This window comes from Phalacrocorax carbo, chromosome 6, assembly GCF_963921805.1.
Source record: "Phalacrocorax carbo chromosome 6, bPhaCar2.1, whole genome shotgun sequence".
In the NCBI taxonomy this organism is placed as follows: Eukaryota; Metazoa; Chordata; class Aves; order Suliformes; family Phalacrocoracidae; genus Phalacrocorax; species Phalacrocorax carbo.
Genome location: NC_087518.1, coordinates 15131630 through 15148926, shown reverse-complemented (window position 1 = coordinate 15148926; position 17297 = coordinate 15131630). Strand labels below are relative to the sequence as shown.

General features: G+C 38.9%; 1 protein-coding gene across 7 annotated transcripts in view; it reads right to left on the bottom strand.

The window, feature by feature from the left end:
• Positions 1-17297, bottom strand: part of ARHGEF3 (Rho guanine nucleotide exchange factor 3) — a 142236-nt gene that overhangs the window by 22425 nt on the left and 102514 nt on the right. Inside the window, exon 1 of one of the 7 annotated variants that reach the window (XM_064453865.1) lies at positions 8454-8706. The exons of 4 other annotated variants lie outside the window; for them this stretch is intronic. In XM_064453865.1, coding sequence (XP_064309935.1) covers positions 8454-8549 — 96 coding nt within the window. In that variant the 5' untranslated portion in view covers positions 8550-8706. Of the gene's footprint in view, positions 1-8435; positions 8707-17297 lie in introns of those variants that run through there. 2 more of the 7 variants (XM_064453862.1, XM_064453863.1) reach the window with 2 other exon arrangements.

Genomic DNA, 17297 nt, shown 5'->3' with positions numbered 1-17297 from the left:
ATATCGCACTACCTGAGCAATTCTAAAACTGTAACAGTAATACTGAAACTTAGACATTCAATCACAGTATTTCTGTTGCGTGGTCTACATCCATTCTTCCTCTACCTCCCCTTTCATCAACACCCTCATTCTCAAGCTGTGTTGCCTCTCCACACCAGCACCACAGAGAAGCTGAACCAACTACTGAGGCCAATGAACTAGACAGGGAAGAATTCCAGAGTCACATGCATAAAGAAGTTTTGAACAGATAGCTGTTTTTCTCACCAAGGGTTCTGATCTTCACAACCAACAGATCAAATGGAGAATGTGTGAGCTGTTCTGCTTTACCCAGAGATATCAACCACAATCTGCACTTGCACATTAGTCCAATAAGATCAGGGAGATGCATTCCAGATGCCACTTCCCAAGCCTCTTCAATTTTCTTTTTTTTTTCCAGAATGAATTGCTTGTGGTTAGGAATTCCTAGTACATTTACTCATTATTTTACTAATTGGTCTCTGAAAAATCTCTGGTTTTCCAGTGAACCATGGGTCCCACAACCATAAAATCTTTTGGGGTATGAATCTAAGCACAGGGGAATGCAGAACCATGTGATTCCAGTGTCTGTCCAGTATGAAGAGGCTCCAGTAAGAACATATTGTCCATATAGAATGAACATCAGATTCCAAGTCTGTACCTCTAAGTGGGCTCAGAAGACTCAGGCATCATTCCTCCTGCTCCCCCTCCCAATTCAGGGAATTTAGAAGCAGGCAGGATTGAGAGATGGGATTTAGTGGCTGGATCCGCTTGCAACAACTATCACCTGCCCAGCCTGGGAACTGGGCCAAGTTATGACACAAAAAATTCAGGAGTTACAATGTTTTGCCTGACCTTTTAAAGTTGTTGTTATTGGTATTAAAAAATAATTTCAGTTTTGAAATAAAACAAAATATTAGACTGTACTTTCAAAGTCACAAAGGCTTGCCGAAACAACAGAGGAAGTTAGAAAATAAAAGATCCAGACTACAGTTTGGCAGAGTTTCCAAATTGTAAAGTTGGTATAAGTGAACAAGTAATGTTAATCTGACAGGGCTTTAAATTTGATATAAGGCTAAATAAAGCTGAGAGAAACATGACTGCAGGAACTTCAAAGGCTAAACAGTCAAGTGAAGTCAAATTAATACCTGACTAGGCTAGAACAAAGAGCAGATGGCTTTTGGGAGCTTTATATTTGAACTCAAGATGACTTTGGTAAGATTTGAATTCAGAGAGCAAAAAATCCAAGTGGAAATACCGTGTATATATGCAGCCTCAAAAAGAACTCTTGAAACTGTGAACAAACTGATAAAACAAGCAAATCTGTGTCCAAAATCTGCATGGTCCTCGAAACCATACAGCGGACATTTCAAACAACTACTATGTCCCCCTGAGACAGTATATTTTTATCATATATTTTTCTGCATAATTCATAGGAAGATTAGAGTAATCACAATGCCATAATCACTGATTATCACTGATTTAAGACAGGAAACTATCATATAACAAGTTTCAAAGATGCCATGCCTCACCATTCTTGTAATTTGGCATGAAGGCCACAGTGCTAGTGCTCTAGATTGCATCTTCATTGTAATTTATTCTGTAGATCCTCTCTGTATATGTACAATCGTATTTCTAGTATCTTCTACATATTAAACTCTAACCTAACGGTTTAGACTGTTGAGTAAGAAAGGAAAGCTCTAGTTTTCAAAGTATAACTCTACAAAAATTGGTCTGCTGCTGTTGGACAGCTGGGAAATGCATACAGCAAGCAGCTTCAGCTGTAGTGCTCCCAGGAAGCCATACTCTTCTGAGTAACTTCTGCCAACTCCCTCTTCAGTAAAATTTAAGTCTTTTTGCCTTGCGTAAGTGAATAAGGTGTTGCTTTTTAAAACTGTGATATGGTCATTTAAAAATGATAATATCTTGGCAAGAAGATAACTTTTGTATCATTATTTTTGGCTCTAATACACACAGATTACCATTTAAAAGCCTGAATCTTAGCATACAGCACCCGCTCCTGGGGCAAGCTAAGCATTCAACAGCTCTGGAAGCATGTTAAAGCAGAAGATCCTTTGAAGAGTTAGGCACTTACAATAGCTGCAATGTACTAACAGCCAAGTTGATGTTATTTTTGTTTTTCATTAGTGAAACTGGCACCTAACAATTGGATATATTGTATCCAATAACACACTACAAAGTTACTAAAAGCTTCTAGGAGGCTATTTAGGGGAAGAAGCTAACAATTCTCATGCTCTTCATCCACAAAACAGAACAATTCTTTTATTAGTATACGTAAAGAACAGATATTTCCCAAAGTGTAGAGTGCCAAAGTGAGTTAAATCCATTTAATAATAGAAATTAGTTTTCTATACATTGTCATTCAACAAGGCCACCCACAGCTTAATTATCACACTTTGACAGATAAATTACTCTCACAAAAGATCAGTTTTAATTTTCTAACAAACTGAAGGAAAGGAAAGGGAACAAAAAGAACTAGGCCAGGTTCCCTTTATATTTCCCACAGAACAGCAGAACCAATGACCTGGGTAACACGTACTGAAGAGCATGGGGTAGCAGTCAAGGTACCATATCAAAGGTCTTCATCTGCTTCGGCACCTCACATCAAAATTCTTTCACTCTATGCTCCTGCCTGGCGTAGCCACTGATTTACTCCCAGTGAACAGTAAAAGCAAACCTCTGTTCACTACTGGTATGATTGTTTTTCCACCTGACTCACCTATCTCTTATCAGCAACTTCAACAACAGCCTCAGTGTTGGAGAGCTGGTACTGAATTTGACAAACAAGGGAAAATATTTCCCTAAGGGGTCATTACACTTGTGTCTTCAGCCCACATGCAGCGTTACTGTGACCACATTGTGTTGGTTTTTCTGATTGTATTTAAAAACAAACTCAACAAAAGGAACTTACAGAGATTTTTTAAGGCAACCCAGAAAATAAGTGCTACATAAAAACTGGCACAGGAAATTAGTATTTTAGAATATTAGAATTTACCCTGTTTACCTTCAAAGGCACACTAACCTCTCAATCCACATAGAAAACCACTGAAATTGGCAATGCTTGTTAAAAACATCCTAACTTACTGGAGGTCAAGAAGTTCTAAAATAATTATTTACTGTAGTAATTCTGGATTTGGGGTTGCTAACTTACTTGATATTTTATAAAAAAATATGGTTATTTTTTTTTCCTGTTTTGATGTACTTTCTATTTGTGAACCAAGACCAAGAGATATCCAAAGCATTCATTCTGTGCTATGGGAACATGAATTAGTGCAAAGCGTTTTAACTTAAATTAGTCTCAAAAGAGTTAACAGTGTAATAAATGGAAGACACTATAAATTGAACCAGTACAGTAATCTTTGTTTCAAACATAATTCACAAGCAGTGCCAGGAAACTAAAACAGAACCACTCTGTTTCAGACTTCATGCAACTGGCTATATTTCCATACTCCTATTCTTTAAAGGTTATTAGTTTTTAGTCAACTTTATAAGGGTAAGTCAACATTTGTCATGGCAGGAAGCCCAACGTTATTATTTTTATTAGTCTGCTACTAGTTAAATTGGCCTAAGATTAAACAGCTCTAATAAATGCCCCCAAAACTTGGAGTTTAATTAAAAAAGAACAACCAACAACCACCAGAAAAACCCACCACACAAAAAAAACCCCGAACACATTCAAACTCTGTTCCAGAGAATGTTATCAGTACTTAACCTTCAGCAGGATAAAAAACCAAAAACAAACAAAAAAGGTTAAAATAGAAAAAGCAATCTGTGTTACAACAGAGTCTCTTAATACAGCAAACAACCTAAAAGTAAATTCAGCCAGGCATCTCAGGCTTTTTTGCACCTTCAGAGAGAAGCAAATCTAAAACTAGAACTAAATTCTCATTTGTCACTGGCGTTAATAAAGACTATGGTTTTTAATACTTGAAAGAGCAGAGAATTTACCTTTGCTTCACAGTATCTTAGAAATATTCTGATTGGGAAATTCTATAACATTCACTCCTCTAGACCTGAGGCTGATGGTCATGAAAAATGAAGTAGGTGACTCTAAAGCAGTTCTAAGTATAGTTCAGTGCTGCACAAAGGTTCTGTAATCATTCACACAAATCCATCCTAAAACCTGAGAGAGGCATTCCACCAGTAAAACTGCCGGCATCGCAAGAAGGATTTAAGGGATTTAAGTAAACTGATACATAAAGGCAACCTCATCAGCCAATAAATTGTGTGTATCAATGATACAACTTTCCTTCAAATCCACAAGGTTCCATCTACCACCTGTGCTCTCTGATGGGAGCGGGAAGACATTTGTTATTTCCTCGTCTGCCAGTCTCAAGCAAATAAAGCAAAACCCAGAGATGTTTTATTTTAATCAGTGTTAAAAAGAAGAGGACCTGAAACAATAGTCAGGGTACAATGAAAAGCCATATAGAGAAGTGGTGAAGTGTTCTCAAAGAAAATCAGCTGAAATTTGCAGCACGCTGTTGCATCATATGTTCATCAAAGATGGGCTCCTCACTGCAAGCAGGCTGTCCTCATCAGTCACCACTCTTAAGACCTCAGATTTCATTTGCCGTATGCAAGACCGAACCACTGAAGTGTCAGTAGCATAAGGACAAGTTGCATCCAGCTATCTTGACTAATCATTCATCTGCAATATCGAGAAATCAGTATGTCTACCAGCAGTTAGGAAATGAAGGTGAATTAACAGAAAACTTTACACCGAGGTGAATTAACACAAGTAACAGAAGCTCTGAAAAACCCAGACAGCTAATGTAGAGTTGATTAAATTCTGCATTTCCTCTCATTAGAAGCTGCTTGTACAGACTACCTAAGACAGACCTTTTCCATTCTGGAACAAACTGGACATGAAGCTGGACTACCAATTAACAAACAGACATCATACAGCAACTTACTAAATGGAAAAATAAAGGCAAGCTGTTTGTTTCAAATTGCCATTAAGCAGAACAGATCAGCAATTCCGAGTGTGGGGGTTTGACATGTTTCCACATGTAGCTCACTACAGTTACACTGCACATACACTTACCTGAAATATATCAAAACTGCAGCTTGCTAATATTTCATTTAAAATTAAATACATACATTTATGAAGATCAAAGAAAATTCATGACTTGCAGTTTATCTCAATCTTTTGGCCCCTCTCCCTCTGGCTCCATGCCTGGTTCTCATGTTAACGATGTGCCATGGCCCAGAGGCCTGTGGGTTACCCTTCAGGTTAACTTTCCTGCGCTCCCCACTCTGAATTAAACAGGGTGCTGAGCAGGAGGCAGCCTAAACCTCCTGCACATCAAAATAGTGAGGATATCAGGAGACAACAAAAGACAGATTGCAAACAGCCCTGGTTCCTAGGGCCAAGATTTCTTTAGCTTAGGAGATGTAAGCAGACATACAACATACCGGAGATACAAAGGGATTCTATGCCACCATTGTAGTTTTTAGAGCCTAAACCCAGGCACTGTATTAGATCCTGTACAGCAGAACAGAACATCCTTACTCTAAGGAATTCACATCTTCCCACGACTTCAGACCTTTAAACCTCATTCCGTGATTGTGCGAGCTCTTTCTTATCTGCTGCCCATCCACTGGCTCTGCTTCACTTTGTTTCCTTTAGAGGTGGTGATAAGGGAGCTGTTTTAACCAGTGAAACATAGTTAATGGTGTGTGGGTATATATATATCATTGGGAAAGATGTGGGGCTTGTTATATCTTGAAGCAAGCACATTTCAAGTTTTACTCTCTATTTTTTTATTATGAAAAAGCTGGAAAGAGCCCAACATCTCTGTACTGTTTACACCTAGTATTGTACCACATTATTTCATGTGGGGTATGCAATGATGTATGTAAAGGCCTATATTTCCTATTTCCTATACTAACCCATTTCCTGTATTTCCTAATATAGCAAATATTTCCAGTATTTCCTATATTAACTCATTCCTCAGACACTGAAGTGTTTTGTTGGCCTTAAACTGCATTTAGAAAGAATTATGATGATTGTACTTTCACTAGAGGTACACTAGCCTTTTCTCAGAATCCAGATTTTTACTGTTCACATACATTTTGGGTATTTATTTATAATTTTTTGTGACTGTGCTACTTCTATGGAGTTTATGCCAAGGAAGCCAGTGTGGCTTAAAGAAAGAACTCTTAAGTAGAAAACCTCTGTTCTCTTTTGTGCCACTGACTTGTTCCTCAGAAATATTGCTGGTTTTCCACAGCTGTTCTGCAGGCTCCAGGTGAAGTCCAAAAGCAAGGAAGAACTAATCTATTGCCCATAAGCTTCAGCTTGTTACCCAGAGACCCAGCTGGAAATTTGGGAAAATTTTAACCGTTCAGTATACGCTCAGGTTTTGGCTGAATTTCATCCCATGTAAGTACTAGTGTATATGATCTTCCAGACTATATTTTGCATTTGTTCAAAACAAACACTAGAAGATTATTGTTTTGTAAGGTCAGATGAAGTATTTTATAATCCTGAGTTCTAATTTAAAGCCAAAACACATCTATGTAGCAGAAAATCTGTTCTATTCCACACATATCAACATCTATCCACAAGTTAGGTCATTAAATAAATCAACCAACCTCACATGCTAATAATTAAAATGAAACTCGGGTTTTCAAAGCCACAAATTCATAACTCTTAACGCAAGCTAGCTTTCTGGTGTAGTAACACAAAATTGTGGTAGGAGGTGCCCAACAGCTTTATTTAGACTTGTAAATACTAAAGGATGGACGAACAGCTTAACATTAGAGCTTGAGAAGAAATGTGGATTTCCCCACCACCCCATATCGACAGACTTCAAAGAAACAGGTTGCATGCATCTATCCTTATAATGCCTTTCCCAAAGAGTACTTCGATTTCTGCTTCCTTAACCAAATTTTTAGAGTGGCAGGTGGTCTTTTCATACCCCTCTAAGACAAACAGGAAGATGTTTAAAAGTTTATTTTTCAGAATGCTTGAAGTCCATCATACTCCCAGATAACAGCCTGAAAACACAGGGTACATTTTCCTATTCGCATAAAACACAAACTGAAAGATTATAAATCCAAAACAACTGTTTGCACATTGTAATTTTGATTGATCACATCTGTTATTAGATACTTCCTCATATTCTAAACTTTAATTGAGACCTTTTCTTTGAATTTTTACTATAATTAAGCTGCGCTTCCTAACTGTAAGAGAGCAACACTCCAACTTTTCAGATTTGACTATTCTGTTAATTCACAAAAACCCCTTCATGCAGTAAAGGCTAAAAGCACATTTCTTTAATATTATAGTTAGTAAAATGAGTACCCTTAAGAGAACCATTTGGTACTTAACAGCTTATGTATACGTATGCATCTATGTAAAACACACACTCAGGGTGTTAGTTTTCAAAATCACACAGCTGAAAAAAAAAATCCCGCTTTTGTTAACCACAATAATTAAATGCCTTTATGTAAAAGTACACTAAAAAGCAAGACTATAGCATCTTCTCATTAGTTCTTAGCTTAAGTACCATGCTTAACAGTAATTTGGTTTATGTTACTTATACTTTAGCTTTATTCAAATGCTGGACATAATTAATCTTTTATATAGTTGTACTAAATGCACCCAATTTAGTACACTGTCTTCAAGTTACCCAGCAAACAAGACTAATGAAGAAGCTACACATATATAAGTGATAAAAACTTCCATAGAAACTTATTCTTCCTCCAGCACACCTAGACAGAATCCTTAAGGTCACTGCTTTCTTTCCAAATGAGCACACAATGCAAATTTAACCTAAAGTATCAAGTGTTTAAGTCTTCCATGAACATTGTTCCTGGTAAGTTTCACCATTCAAGATAATTTTGCAAATTAATATGTTGAATTTGGATGAATGAGTAAGTTTTTTAGTATCACTTGAGAGAACTTCATGCTTTTTAAAGAAACAGAGTAGTCAACCTGCTGATAGGGCAGTTTTCAGTTACCTGTGTTATCGTATTAATTTCTTGGTTTATTGCTGATGAGGAAATGGCTTTAAGACACCATTTTATAGATTCCCTCCAGTCAACAAAGTATAAAGCCAGTTCCTGCATAAGTTGAACAATTTATAAGTAATGGTTAGCACTAGAATAAAATACACATAAATGACATTAAACTATATGTCTAAAACAGGTATTTCTCAATTAACTACTTAAAAGATTAATTTTAATTCCTTAAATTAACAGATTACAAAAATCTAGGATTTTTTGGTTCCTTGCCTTATTCCAAAGGAAAGTTCAACATCTGGAGACAACAGTGACGGATGCTGGAACAAACCAACTATCTACACATAGAAGCCTATTTTCAAAGAACATTACTCTTCCCCACGGCAATACAGATGACACTACAAAGGAAAATAAAGTTGCAACCGTACCACCGGTGGATTAAGTACCTCGGTCTCTTTAACTGGGCTAGTCACTGTCCGCGCTTCCAAGGCACAATTCGTCCTCTTGACGGAAAGGTAAAAGGGATAATCCTTGGCCACCATCGTGGCGGCAGGACGGGCGGTTTCGGGGGTCACAGCTGACTCCGTCCGAGTACAAAACGCGAGGACAAAGCCGAGCCTCCCCTCCCCGGCGCTCGGCAGTCCTGGAACCGAGAGCTGCTGCCTTAGGCTGCGGCGCGCGGCGGCGGCGGGCGGGCGGGCGGGCGCGCGGGCGGGCGGGCGCGGCGCTGCCCCGCAGGGCCCGCCCCGGGGCGGGGAAGCGGCGCCGCCCCGCGCCAACAACCAAATCACAAACGGAAAAATCTAACCCAGCGTTGCCGTTCGCTCCTCACGGGCTAACAGCGATTCGATTAGTGTCGGGCTTTTCAGGCGGCTAAGTAAGGATCTGACAGGAGCGCAGGGCTTCCTGGCAACTAACAGCAGCCTCAGATGGCACAGCAGTCGTGTCCCAAATACACACTGCAGTCCTAGGGACGGCAGCGGCATCGCCATTCTGCGTGCAATGCTCCTGCGGCTCAGAGAAGGAATGCTGCATCATGTTCTGCTGCCACAACATACAGCGGTGCTTTTTTTTTTTTTTTTTCCCTTGCCTTTCTTCTCTTCACCCATATTGTTGCTTTTTCCTGTCTGGCAAGCAGGGGTTTGTTTCTTGTGTTTTTGAAATTCCACATTTGTCGCTATTGTTTAGCCAAAGAGCAAGCCTGCAAGCCTGCCCGCACCCCTCATTGTAACAAGCCGAGAAAGTGGAAAAATACCTTTGCCTAACTTATCTTATAGAGCATTTCAGTGCCTGTGGAGCCAGGCACATTCTGTTTGATGTCTACCTTAGGACAAAGATAGTGAAAATTTCCTGAAAAGAGAGAGGAAGTGTTAGGGGCCCTGTCTACAATACAGGACCAATCAGACAAAAAGAGTATGTGGGAGACGAGGAAAAGGAAACTGAGGAGGAAGCTGGACGGGGGGAGGAGGGAAGGATATTTTCAGCCAAAGGGAAGCAGCACAACCGAGAATAACTTCACAGAGTCTGAAAGAATTAACTGGTTTTAAAGGCAGATTGTATGATAGATGTTGCTTTACAAGCATTTATTTTCCTAGAAGTTGTTAATCAGATAACAATCTCTTTAGAATTAGCTTAGTCAAATGGCAGGCATAGTCCTCATTTGGACACTTACGCTTGACTTCACCAATATCCCAAACATATGCCTCTCACACTTACCCTCCTAGGCCTTTTCAGGCACAACCTCAGTAGAGCCAGAGATGCTATCCTGCTGCCTGTTACACAGACCTCTCTATTTTGTAGTAGTCTCCTCATAAAACAAAAATCCCCAATAGTTTCCCAACCCTGGAATTCCTGGAAAATTGCTAGAATGAAGTTATCAGTACTTCTAGATGTCCAATTATTCTAGAAGAACATGTGACGTTTGAATATTTTGGCTGTTATGTGCAGTACCACTCACCTCATCTCCATCATAGTAGGGTGGGACAAGGCTCGCTGAAAGCAAAAGTGCTGACAAGAGGCATCAAACAGCTTTCATGTAGAGAACAGTTAAGCAGACAGGACACTTCAGAGAAAAGAGAGAAATCAGAGCAGACATGATGAAGATCTACAAACCATACAAAGAATTCAAATAGGGAATGATTTTTCACTGCATTCAACTAGAGGGGGAAAAAATGGTGCATCAGATCTGGTTTACCAGATGGTGGCAGATTCAGAGCAAAGAAAAAGGAGCTAATTCTTCACATTATGTACAATTTTTCTGTTACATACAGTGGAAGTATTTGTCATAAGATGCTGCTGCTAAGCAAGCTGCTCAGACTCAAGTTCTCGGCTACTGGGACAGTATTTTGGGGAAACACCATGACAGGCTATTTCTGTTTTGTACTCTTCCCTAAGCATCTACTGCTGACCACCACTGGAGATTTGGTATTAGGTTAGATCAATCTTTGCTGCAGCCCCCTTCCTTTCCATACTTCAAAAAATACGAAACCTTCAGAGTGTGACCTTCAGAGGACATACCTCTGAGCACAATGTGATAATGTTGGACAGTTTCTCCTCACATTGCAAGCACATCAAAACACCAATACACACAGGTTGTATAAAATGGTCAAGAACCTCCTGAGAATGCTGCAGCTGCTGTGTAACCATTTAAGCCCAAGAAGCCTTGATTTCAAATACCATTTTTGTATGTTTGTTTATGAATGCTAACACCATTTTAAAAACCTGCTTCACTTAAATCAGACAAAATGCCTTCAGGGCTTGTCCTCAAAGCATTCTAATCCTGTAACATGCTTCACAGCATAAAGAGCATTTCACACAGGACAAGAGTGTACTGGTTTGGAGATTGAAATAACAAACTTTGGTTTACACATGCAAAATATATGCTGAGAGGGATTCTGTCATTTCTCCATTAATCAGGCCAGTGTGCTTCAGCTTGACTAAGTATTCTTGAGAAACAAGAGAAGACTCTGTCTTAAGAGGAACATGATACTTAAAAATAGGCAGGACCTTCATACCAACAAGTTTCAGAGCATCTTGCACCTACAAGATTGGACTGCAATGAACATCTGAAACAGGATTCATTACACTCTTTGTATGTTTGTTTACTTCACCAAAAGAGAGTAAATATGGTTTTAGAACTGATATTTGGACCCAAAGTTCATTGATGAAAAGCACCTAACTTGAACTATCATATAATCTGATGGAATAACACAATGGTTCCACTTCAAACAATTCTCTCTTCCAGAGAACTGAATTTGTCTGTAGAATGCTATGTGCATTCATAATCAAAACCATGTCAGTTTAGTCATGGTATTGAGTCCCTTCTGTATTATGTATCAACTACAACACGGAGTCCATTCTGAAAGGTCTTACAAACTTAGCCAGTACTGATGTACATTTACTTTTCATTTCTACCTTAATTTAAATTGCAAAGTGACTGTCCATCAGTAGCCACTGTATTGTGTGTCTGTGCACACACTCCCAAGCAGAGCCAAATGTCATTTCATAAACTTGGGCTGAAAGACTCCCTAGTGAACTCCCATTATATAGCTGAAAAAATAAAGGTTTCAGTAATACCACTAAAGAATCTTGTAAGACTGGAGGTCAGTGGGTCATTCAAAAAATTATACTTAGCCTACAAATATACAGTAACACCATAAAAAATTAGATCTGAATTACAAACTACTTTCAAAAAAGAAACTAAGAAAAAACAATGCTAGTGACTAGATCGCACAGCAGACGCAGTGCGTCAGTTTTGCCGTTTCTGGATTTCTGGAACTGGGTTTTGTGGTTTGGGGTTTTTTTATTATTATTATTTACTTAGGCCAAAGGCACAATTTAGTCTAACAGTTACTTATCTGTCAGGGAGAAGTAAGTAAACTATTTGGTAACCCTGGAAAGCCCTGCTCAAGAAAAAGTGCCTACTATCATTGACCTGGTTCAGGACTGAAGTTCACTGACAGAGTTGTCCTATGATTAGGGGTGTTGGTTGATAAGAAGCTCAACATGACCCTGCAAAGTGCATTTGCAGCCCAAAAGCCAACCATATCCTGGGCTGCATCAAAAGAAGCATGACCAGCAGGTCGAGGGAGGTGATTCTCCCCCTCTGCTCTGCTCTTGTGAGACCCCACCTGGAGTACTGCATCCAGCTCTGGAGCCCTCAGCACAAGGGCATGGACCTGTTGTAGCAGGTCCAGAGGAGGGACACAAAGGTGATCCGAGGGCTGGAGCACCTCTCCTGTGAAGACAGGCTGAGACAGTTGGGGTTGTTCAGCCTGGAGGAGAGAAGGCTGCAGGGAGACCTTACTGCAGCCTTCCAGTACTCAAAGGGGGACTATAGGGAGGGTGGGCGCAACCTCTTTAGCAAGGCCTGTTGTGACAGGACAAGGGGTAATGGTTTTAAACTTAAGGAGGGTAGATTTAGACTGGATATAAGGAAAAAAATTTTTTACAATGAGGGTGGTGAAACACTGGACCAGGTTGCCCAGAGAGGTGGTAGATGCCCCATCCCTGGAAGTGTTCAAGGTCAAGTTGGGTGGGGCTTTGAGCAACCTGCTCTAGTGGAAGGTGTCCCTGTCCATGGCAGGGGCATAATGACAAGATCATCTTTGAAGGTCCTTTCCAACCCAAACCGTCCTATGATTGTCTTGTTTACACCAATGCCTTTAGTTAGTTTCCTCACACATTCAAAACCCAATACTGAAGTAATTATTACAAAAGCATCTGTCTGCATGGCAAAGTCCATTGAAATATTTAGGTTTTGAACCTTAAAGATATCCTTATATGTGGCTAGAATTCCTTTTTCTCTTATGCTAATCTTTGAGATTCATATAGCTTGATCAAAGTAATTTCAAAATTAAAAAGCAGTTGATTAAAGGTTTCTCAAAGGATCCAAAATACTATAGCAAAATAAAAAACAACAACAAAACCTGTTTCCTTTTAAAGGACAGTTAAGAAGCCAGTATGCTAAGCAGCAGCAAAAGGAACTGAAACATTTAGTCTAGCTGTTTAAATAAGGAAAAGCCCAATGGAGTGAAGAATCTTCAACCATCAAAGTCATGGGCTTTAAGGAGTTCAGTGGAACTGAAAATCATCAATTAAAGCTGAATACTGCCTAAGGAACAGAACCCACAAATAGATCGTTTAAAGATTTGAGTTGTTTTGTTTAAGTCTGGTTTTAACAGGATCTTTGCCAACACATTTTAACCGCCTTTGGGCAGAAATGCAGAATCTGTGATTAAACAGAAATATTTTGAGATGTCTACACCCAGATGTTGATTACCTTCTTCCTCCTGATATGCTAATGTGACTGCTTTCCCTATTAAAAGTCAAAATCTGTTTTGCCAAGCTGTTAGAAAAAAAACCAAACAATTAATTTTTGTTAAAATATTGGTATGCCAAGAAGTAAAAGACTGAATGTCTGTCTGCCTGCCTCTGCTTTTCTTTGCTCACCCAATGTAAAACAGCCCTTAGCTTGTTTTTGGTCTGTGTTTGACTGCGATGCCTAAGACTCAGCCTAGCCTTGGTTGCAACAATTCAGTCTAATTATTTATTTTCTTAATTACAACCAGCAAAGCTCAAAGAAAAACACTAACTGTATTTCTCCTGTGATTCATATTTATGGGAGATTTTCCTTTGGATCTGTCCATTCTGATGACTTAGAAATACAAATTTATACACATACATACTTTCTTGGTGAAATATATGCCTATGTGACAAGTTTCCAACAACAAGGCAAGAATTTAAGAAAGGGTCTAATGCTTAAAAAAAACTCCAAACAAACCAACAAAACCAACTGCCATCACTGTCATCTTCAGATGTGCTATATTCCCAGCTTATTTTAAGAAAATTATATTAAGAACAATAAACAGCCCATTGCTTTCTTTTCAAAACAGATTAATTGCTGTAAAAATATCAGGTTATCCAGTAGTGTCTGAGTCATCCTGAGTAGAGTAGCTCTGCTGTCTAGCTAAGTTACTCCACAGTCATGGAGGGAGTAAAAGATTGAATGTAAAGTGTGTTGTCAAGGACCAGAATCTCCTATACAATTTTGGCTAAGTGTGCAAAGAGTACTTGGTATATGGTGTTTCTGGAAATTTTACCTACCTTAAAAACCTGAAATTAAGCAGAAATATTTCATACGCATTTCAAGGAAAAAAAAAGAAAAATCTTAGTAGTTTGCACTTTATGAAGTATTCTCTCTTAGATCTACCCATCCTATGTACGTGGTTTCACAAAAAAAAAACCCAACACAAACAAAAAAAACCCAAACCAAACCACTCAGAAGCCACTACCTAGGAGAGGTATGATTTTCCCAAGAATATTCAAAGGAAAGCTACTATTCCTACTATGACCAGCAAAAGTTAGCCAAGCTAGTAATAACAATTCTCCATTTATTGAGTATCTCTAAAGCCTCTCTTCAACATACCCCAATATCTCTTCAGGGTAATCGTTAGAAAGCTTTCCTCTCAGAAAAACAAATCCAAAACAAACAAAAAACAACCACCAAAACAAAAAACACATGCAAACAACCGAAAGAAATCTTTTGAAGCAGTCATTTCAACTAAACATTATCAATTTGGGTCTGCTTGGGAGCTAGCATGCAGAAACACTGACAATGATGAGTGGGCAGCTAGAAAACATATGAACTGCTTGATAAAGGGTATTTCTCAGGCAGTTACACAGCTGTTCAAGAAACTGCAATTTCCACATTGCAAATACGGATTGTACACATGGTAATGAGAGTTACAATTTACTAGGTAATAAATGTTAGGAAGAGACCACTTGATTAAACACATTAGTGCTGAGAAATTCCAATAAAAATATGATTATGGGATAAATGACTACCATTAAAAATGTTCTCTCAAAAGCCACAGCTGTAATTTTTCCTGGTAGAGTACTAATCCTGGAAAGATCAGTACAGAACAAAGAAATACATCTCTGGGGAACACCTGACATTAACAAACCGAACCCCAAATTTCTCTTCTGTCTAGATTCTCCATTTGAAGACTACCTTTCATATGACCCTTATTTGTGTAGTTTATGGAGTAATAAGAGAAGGAGGAAGTTATATTTCTTCACTGTTACCATGGGCTGTGCTTTGAGATTTGCAGCCAAGATGCTCTGACCTATTCCCCAAAGTTCTGTCAAATACAATTAATAAATAGCAGGAGTCTCCATCATCTTCGACTCTGAATGATGGCTATTTCAAAATACCACATTTATACTGAAGTACGTTCATGTTGAACTGATGGAGAGACATGATTCTCATGCAAATAATCATTAATGTTTTATTGTATAAACACACATCCAGCTTGTAAAACATTCTGCAGGCTTTCAAAGGCAGACATGCATACATTGTTTCTTCATATAAATGTAGCCTGCAGAACAATTCTGCACTGGGAGACAAACAGATCATAAAATCATAGAATGGCCTGTTTTGTTTATTTGTTTTCATTTTGCTAAATGCATGTAATGATTACTACAGAAAGTACTCCACAGTTAAAGGATGCCCTCTAACAATTGCATTTGCACTGAGACAGAGTCGCTGCCTCCACGAGCTTCCCTTAGAAAGACAATAATAACCCACTCTTAAAGCTGCCTCAGATTCATATATAAAAACTGTTATGGTGACTGGTTTGCAGCTCAAGACTAACGATGGCCCGCCCAGAAAGATCAGGAAGGATTCATGCTTCTCCACCCCTCTACCACACGCAGCAGTGCTAACTAATGATGAACCATGGTGGTCCCTCATGAGGGAATGCACAGGGTGTGGTGAGGCTGGATAAAATGACCGTTATAAGTTACGCTTGTAACAAAGAAGTTGGTTGAGCTTGTCTACTTCGCTGGGGAGAGCAGAGAGGAGGTGGGAAGGATTGTACTGATTTATCGATGTGGATTTTAAACAGCCAGTCAATTTCTGTAGAGGGTGAAATGATGACCCAAAGTGTAGTGTCCTTTCCTGAAATTTTACATTGAAAGATGCATTCTAGGGAGAGGAAATTACTGGAACCACTTGTATGATATTTAAATGAGACTAAATTAATTAAAATACTGTTATTTAAGTTACAGGCAGTGTGGGAGCAGGAATTTCTCTCCAGAGCACTCCTGCTGACTGGAGAATTAAGTAACAAATTTCTTTGTAAGAAACCATTGTCTCTAATGCAGTAGTGGTCTATTTTTTGTTTAATCAAATTTTATTATAACAACATTTATATTACATTAGGAACTCCATAATATTTATCCTCAGACAGGATAGTATTTTTTAATCTTTTGCTGTATGCTTCAGTATGTGTGTATGCTTACATATGAGCAAGAAGAAAATTCTATTCTATTAAGAAGTAACAGGGATTTCACACACTCTGTAACTGATCTCACATATAATACTGGCCAAATGCCACTTAGTTTATTCTTCCAACCACGCCCTCCAACTGCAATATGCAGAGCAAAGTTTGGGGTTAATATGGTTTATTAGACCAAATTATATAACTGGGGGGGGGGGGGGGGGGGGGGGGAACCACACAGGACACAAAACCCCAAACCAAACAAAAAACCCAAACCAACCCCAAACCAAAACAAAAAACCCCCAAACAACACAGAAGAGCTTTCAGGTACATAGGTCCTTCTTCAGGTCATAAATAAAAGCAGAAAAGAAAAAGAATATACTTGAGCCTTTTGAGTTTTCTTTTCCTATTAATTCATTTGCCTAGTTGTATAAATTTCAAACCTTGCTATACATTTCATTGTGTTCAGTGTGATAAGTTTTACAGTATTTGCCTGTTAGTATGATTCTCTCCCGTCCTGAGAAGTTATCTGAGTTAATGACATTCTACCCTTCATTAATATTTCATTATTTTTATTAATTTTGGAATGAGATTTTACTTTGGGAAGTGCTGTACTCAAGATGCAAATAAAGTCTCAAAGTGCTGACAAAGAATAGGATTTTACAGTATGGCTGAGGCAAATTAACGATTTGCCACTCGTAAAAGTATAAACCTCATTTCCCCACTCCTCTACCCAAATTCCTGCTCCTCACTCTTCTCATGCTCTTCCACCGGCACTGTACCCTCTCTCTGTGTAGTCCTTCCCTGCCACCTGATGCCAGCTCTAGCACTCATCACGCAGCTAAGTCAGCAGTCCAAAAACATAACAATATTTTCTTTTGCCAGGTTTCGTTTCTGCTGGTTTTGTGAGCAGAATAGGCTACTGTGCCATGAGAAAAGCACCAGAACTCACTGAAGGTAAATGGTGGAAAAGGGCACAGGTGTGAATAAGCATATGACAGAGAAAAG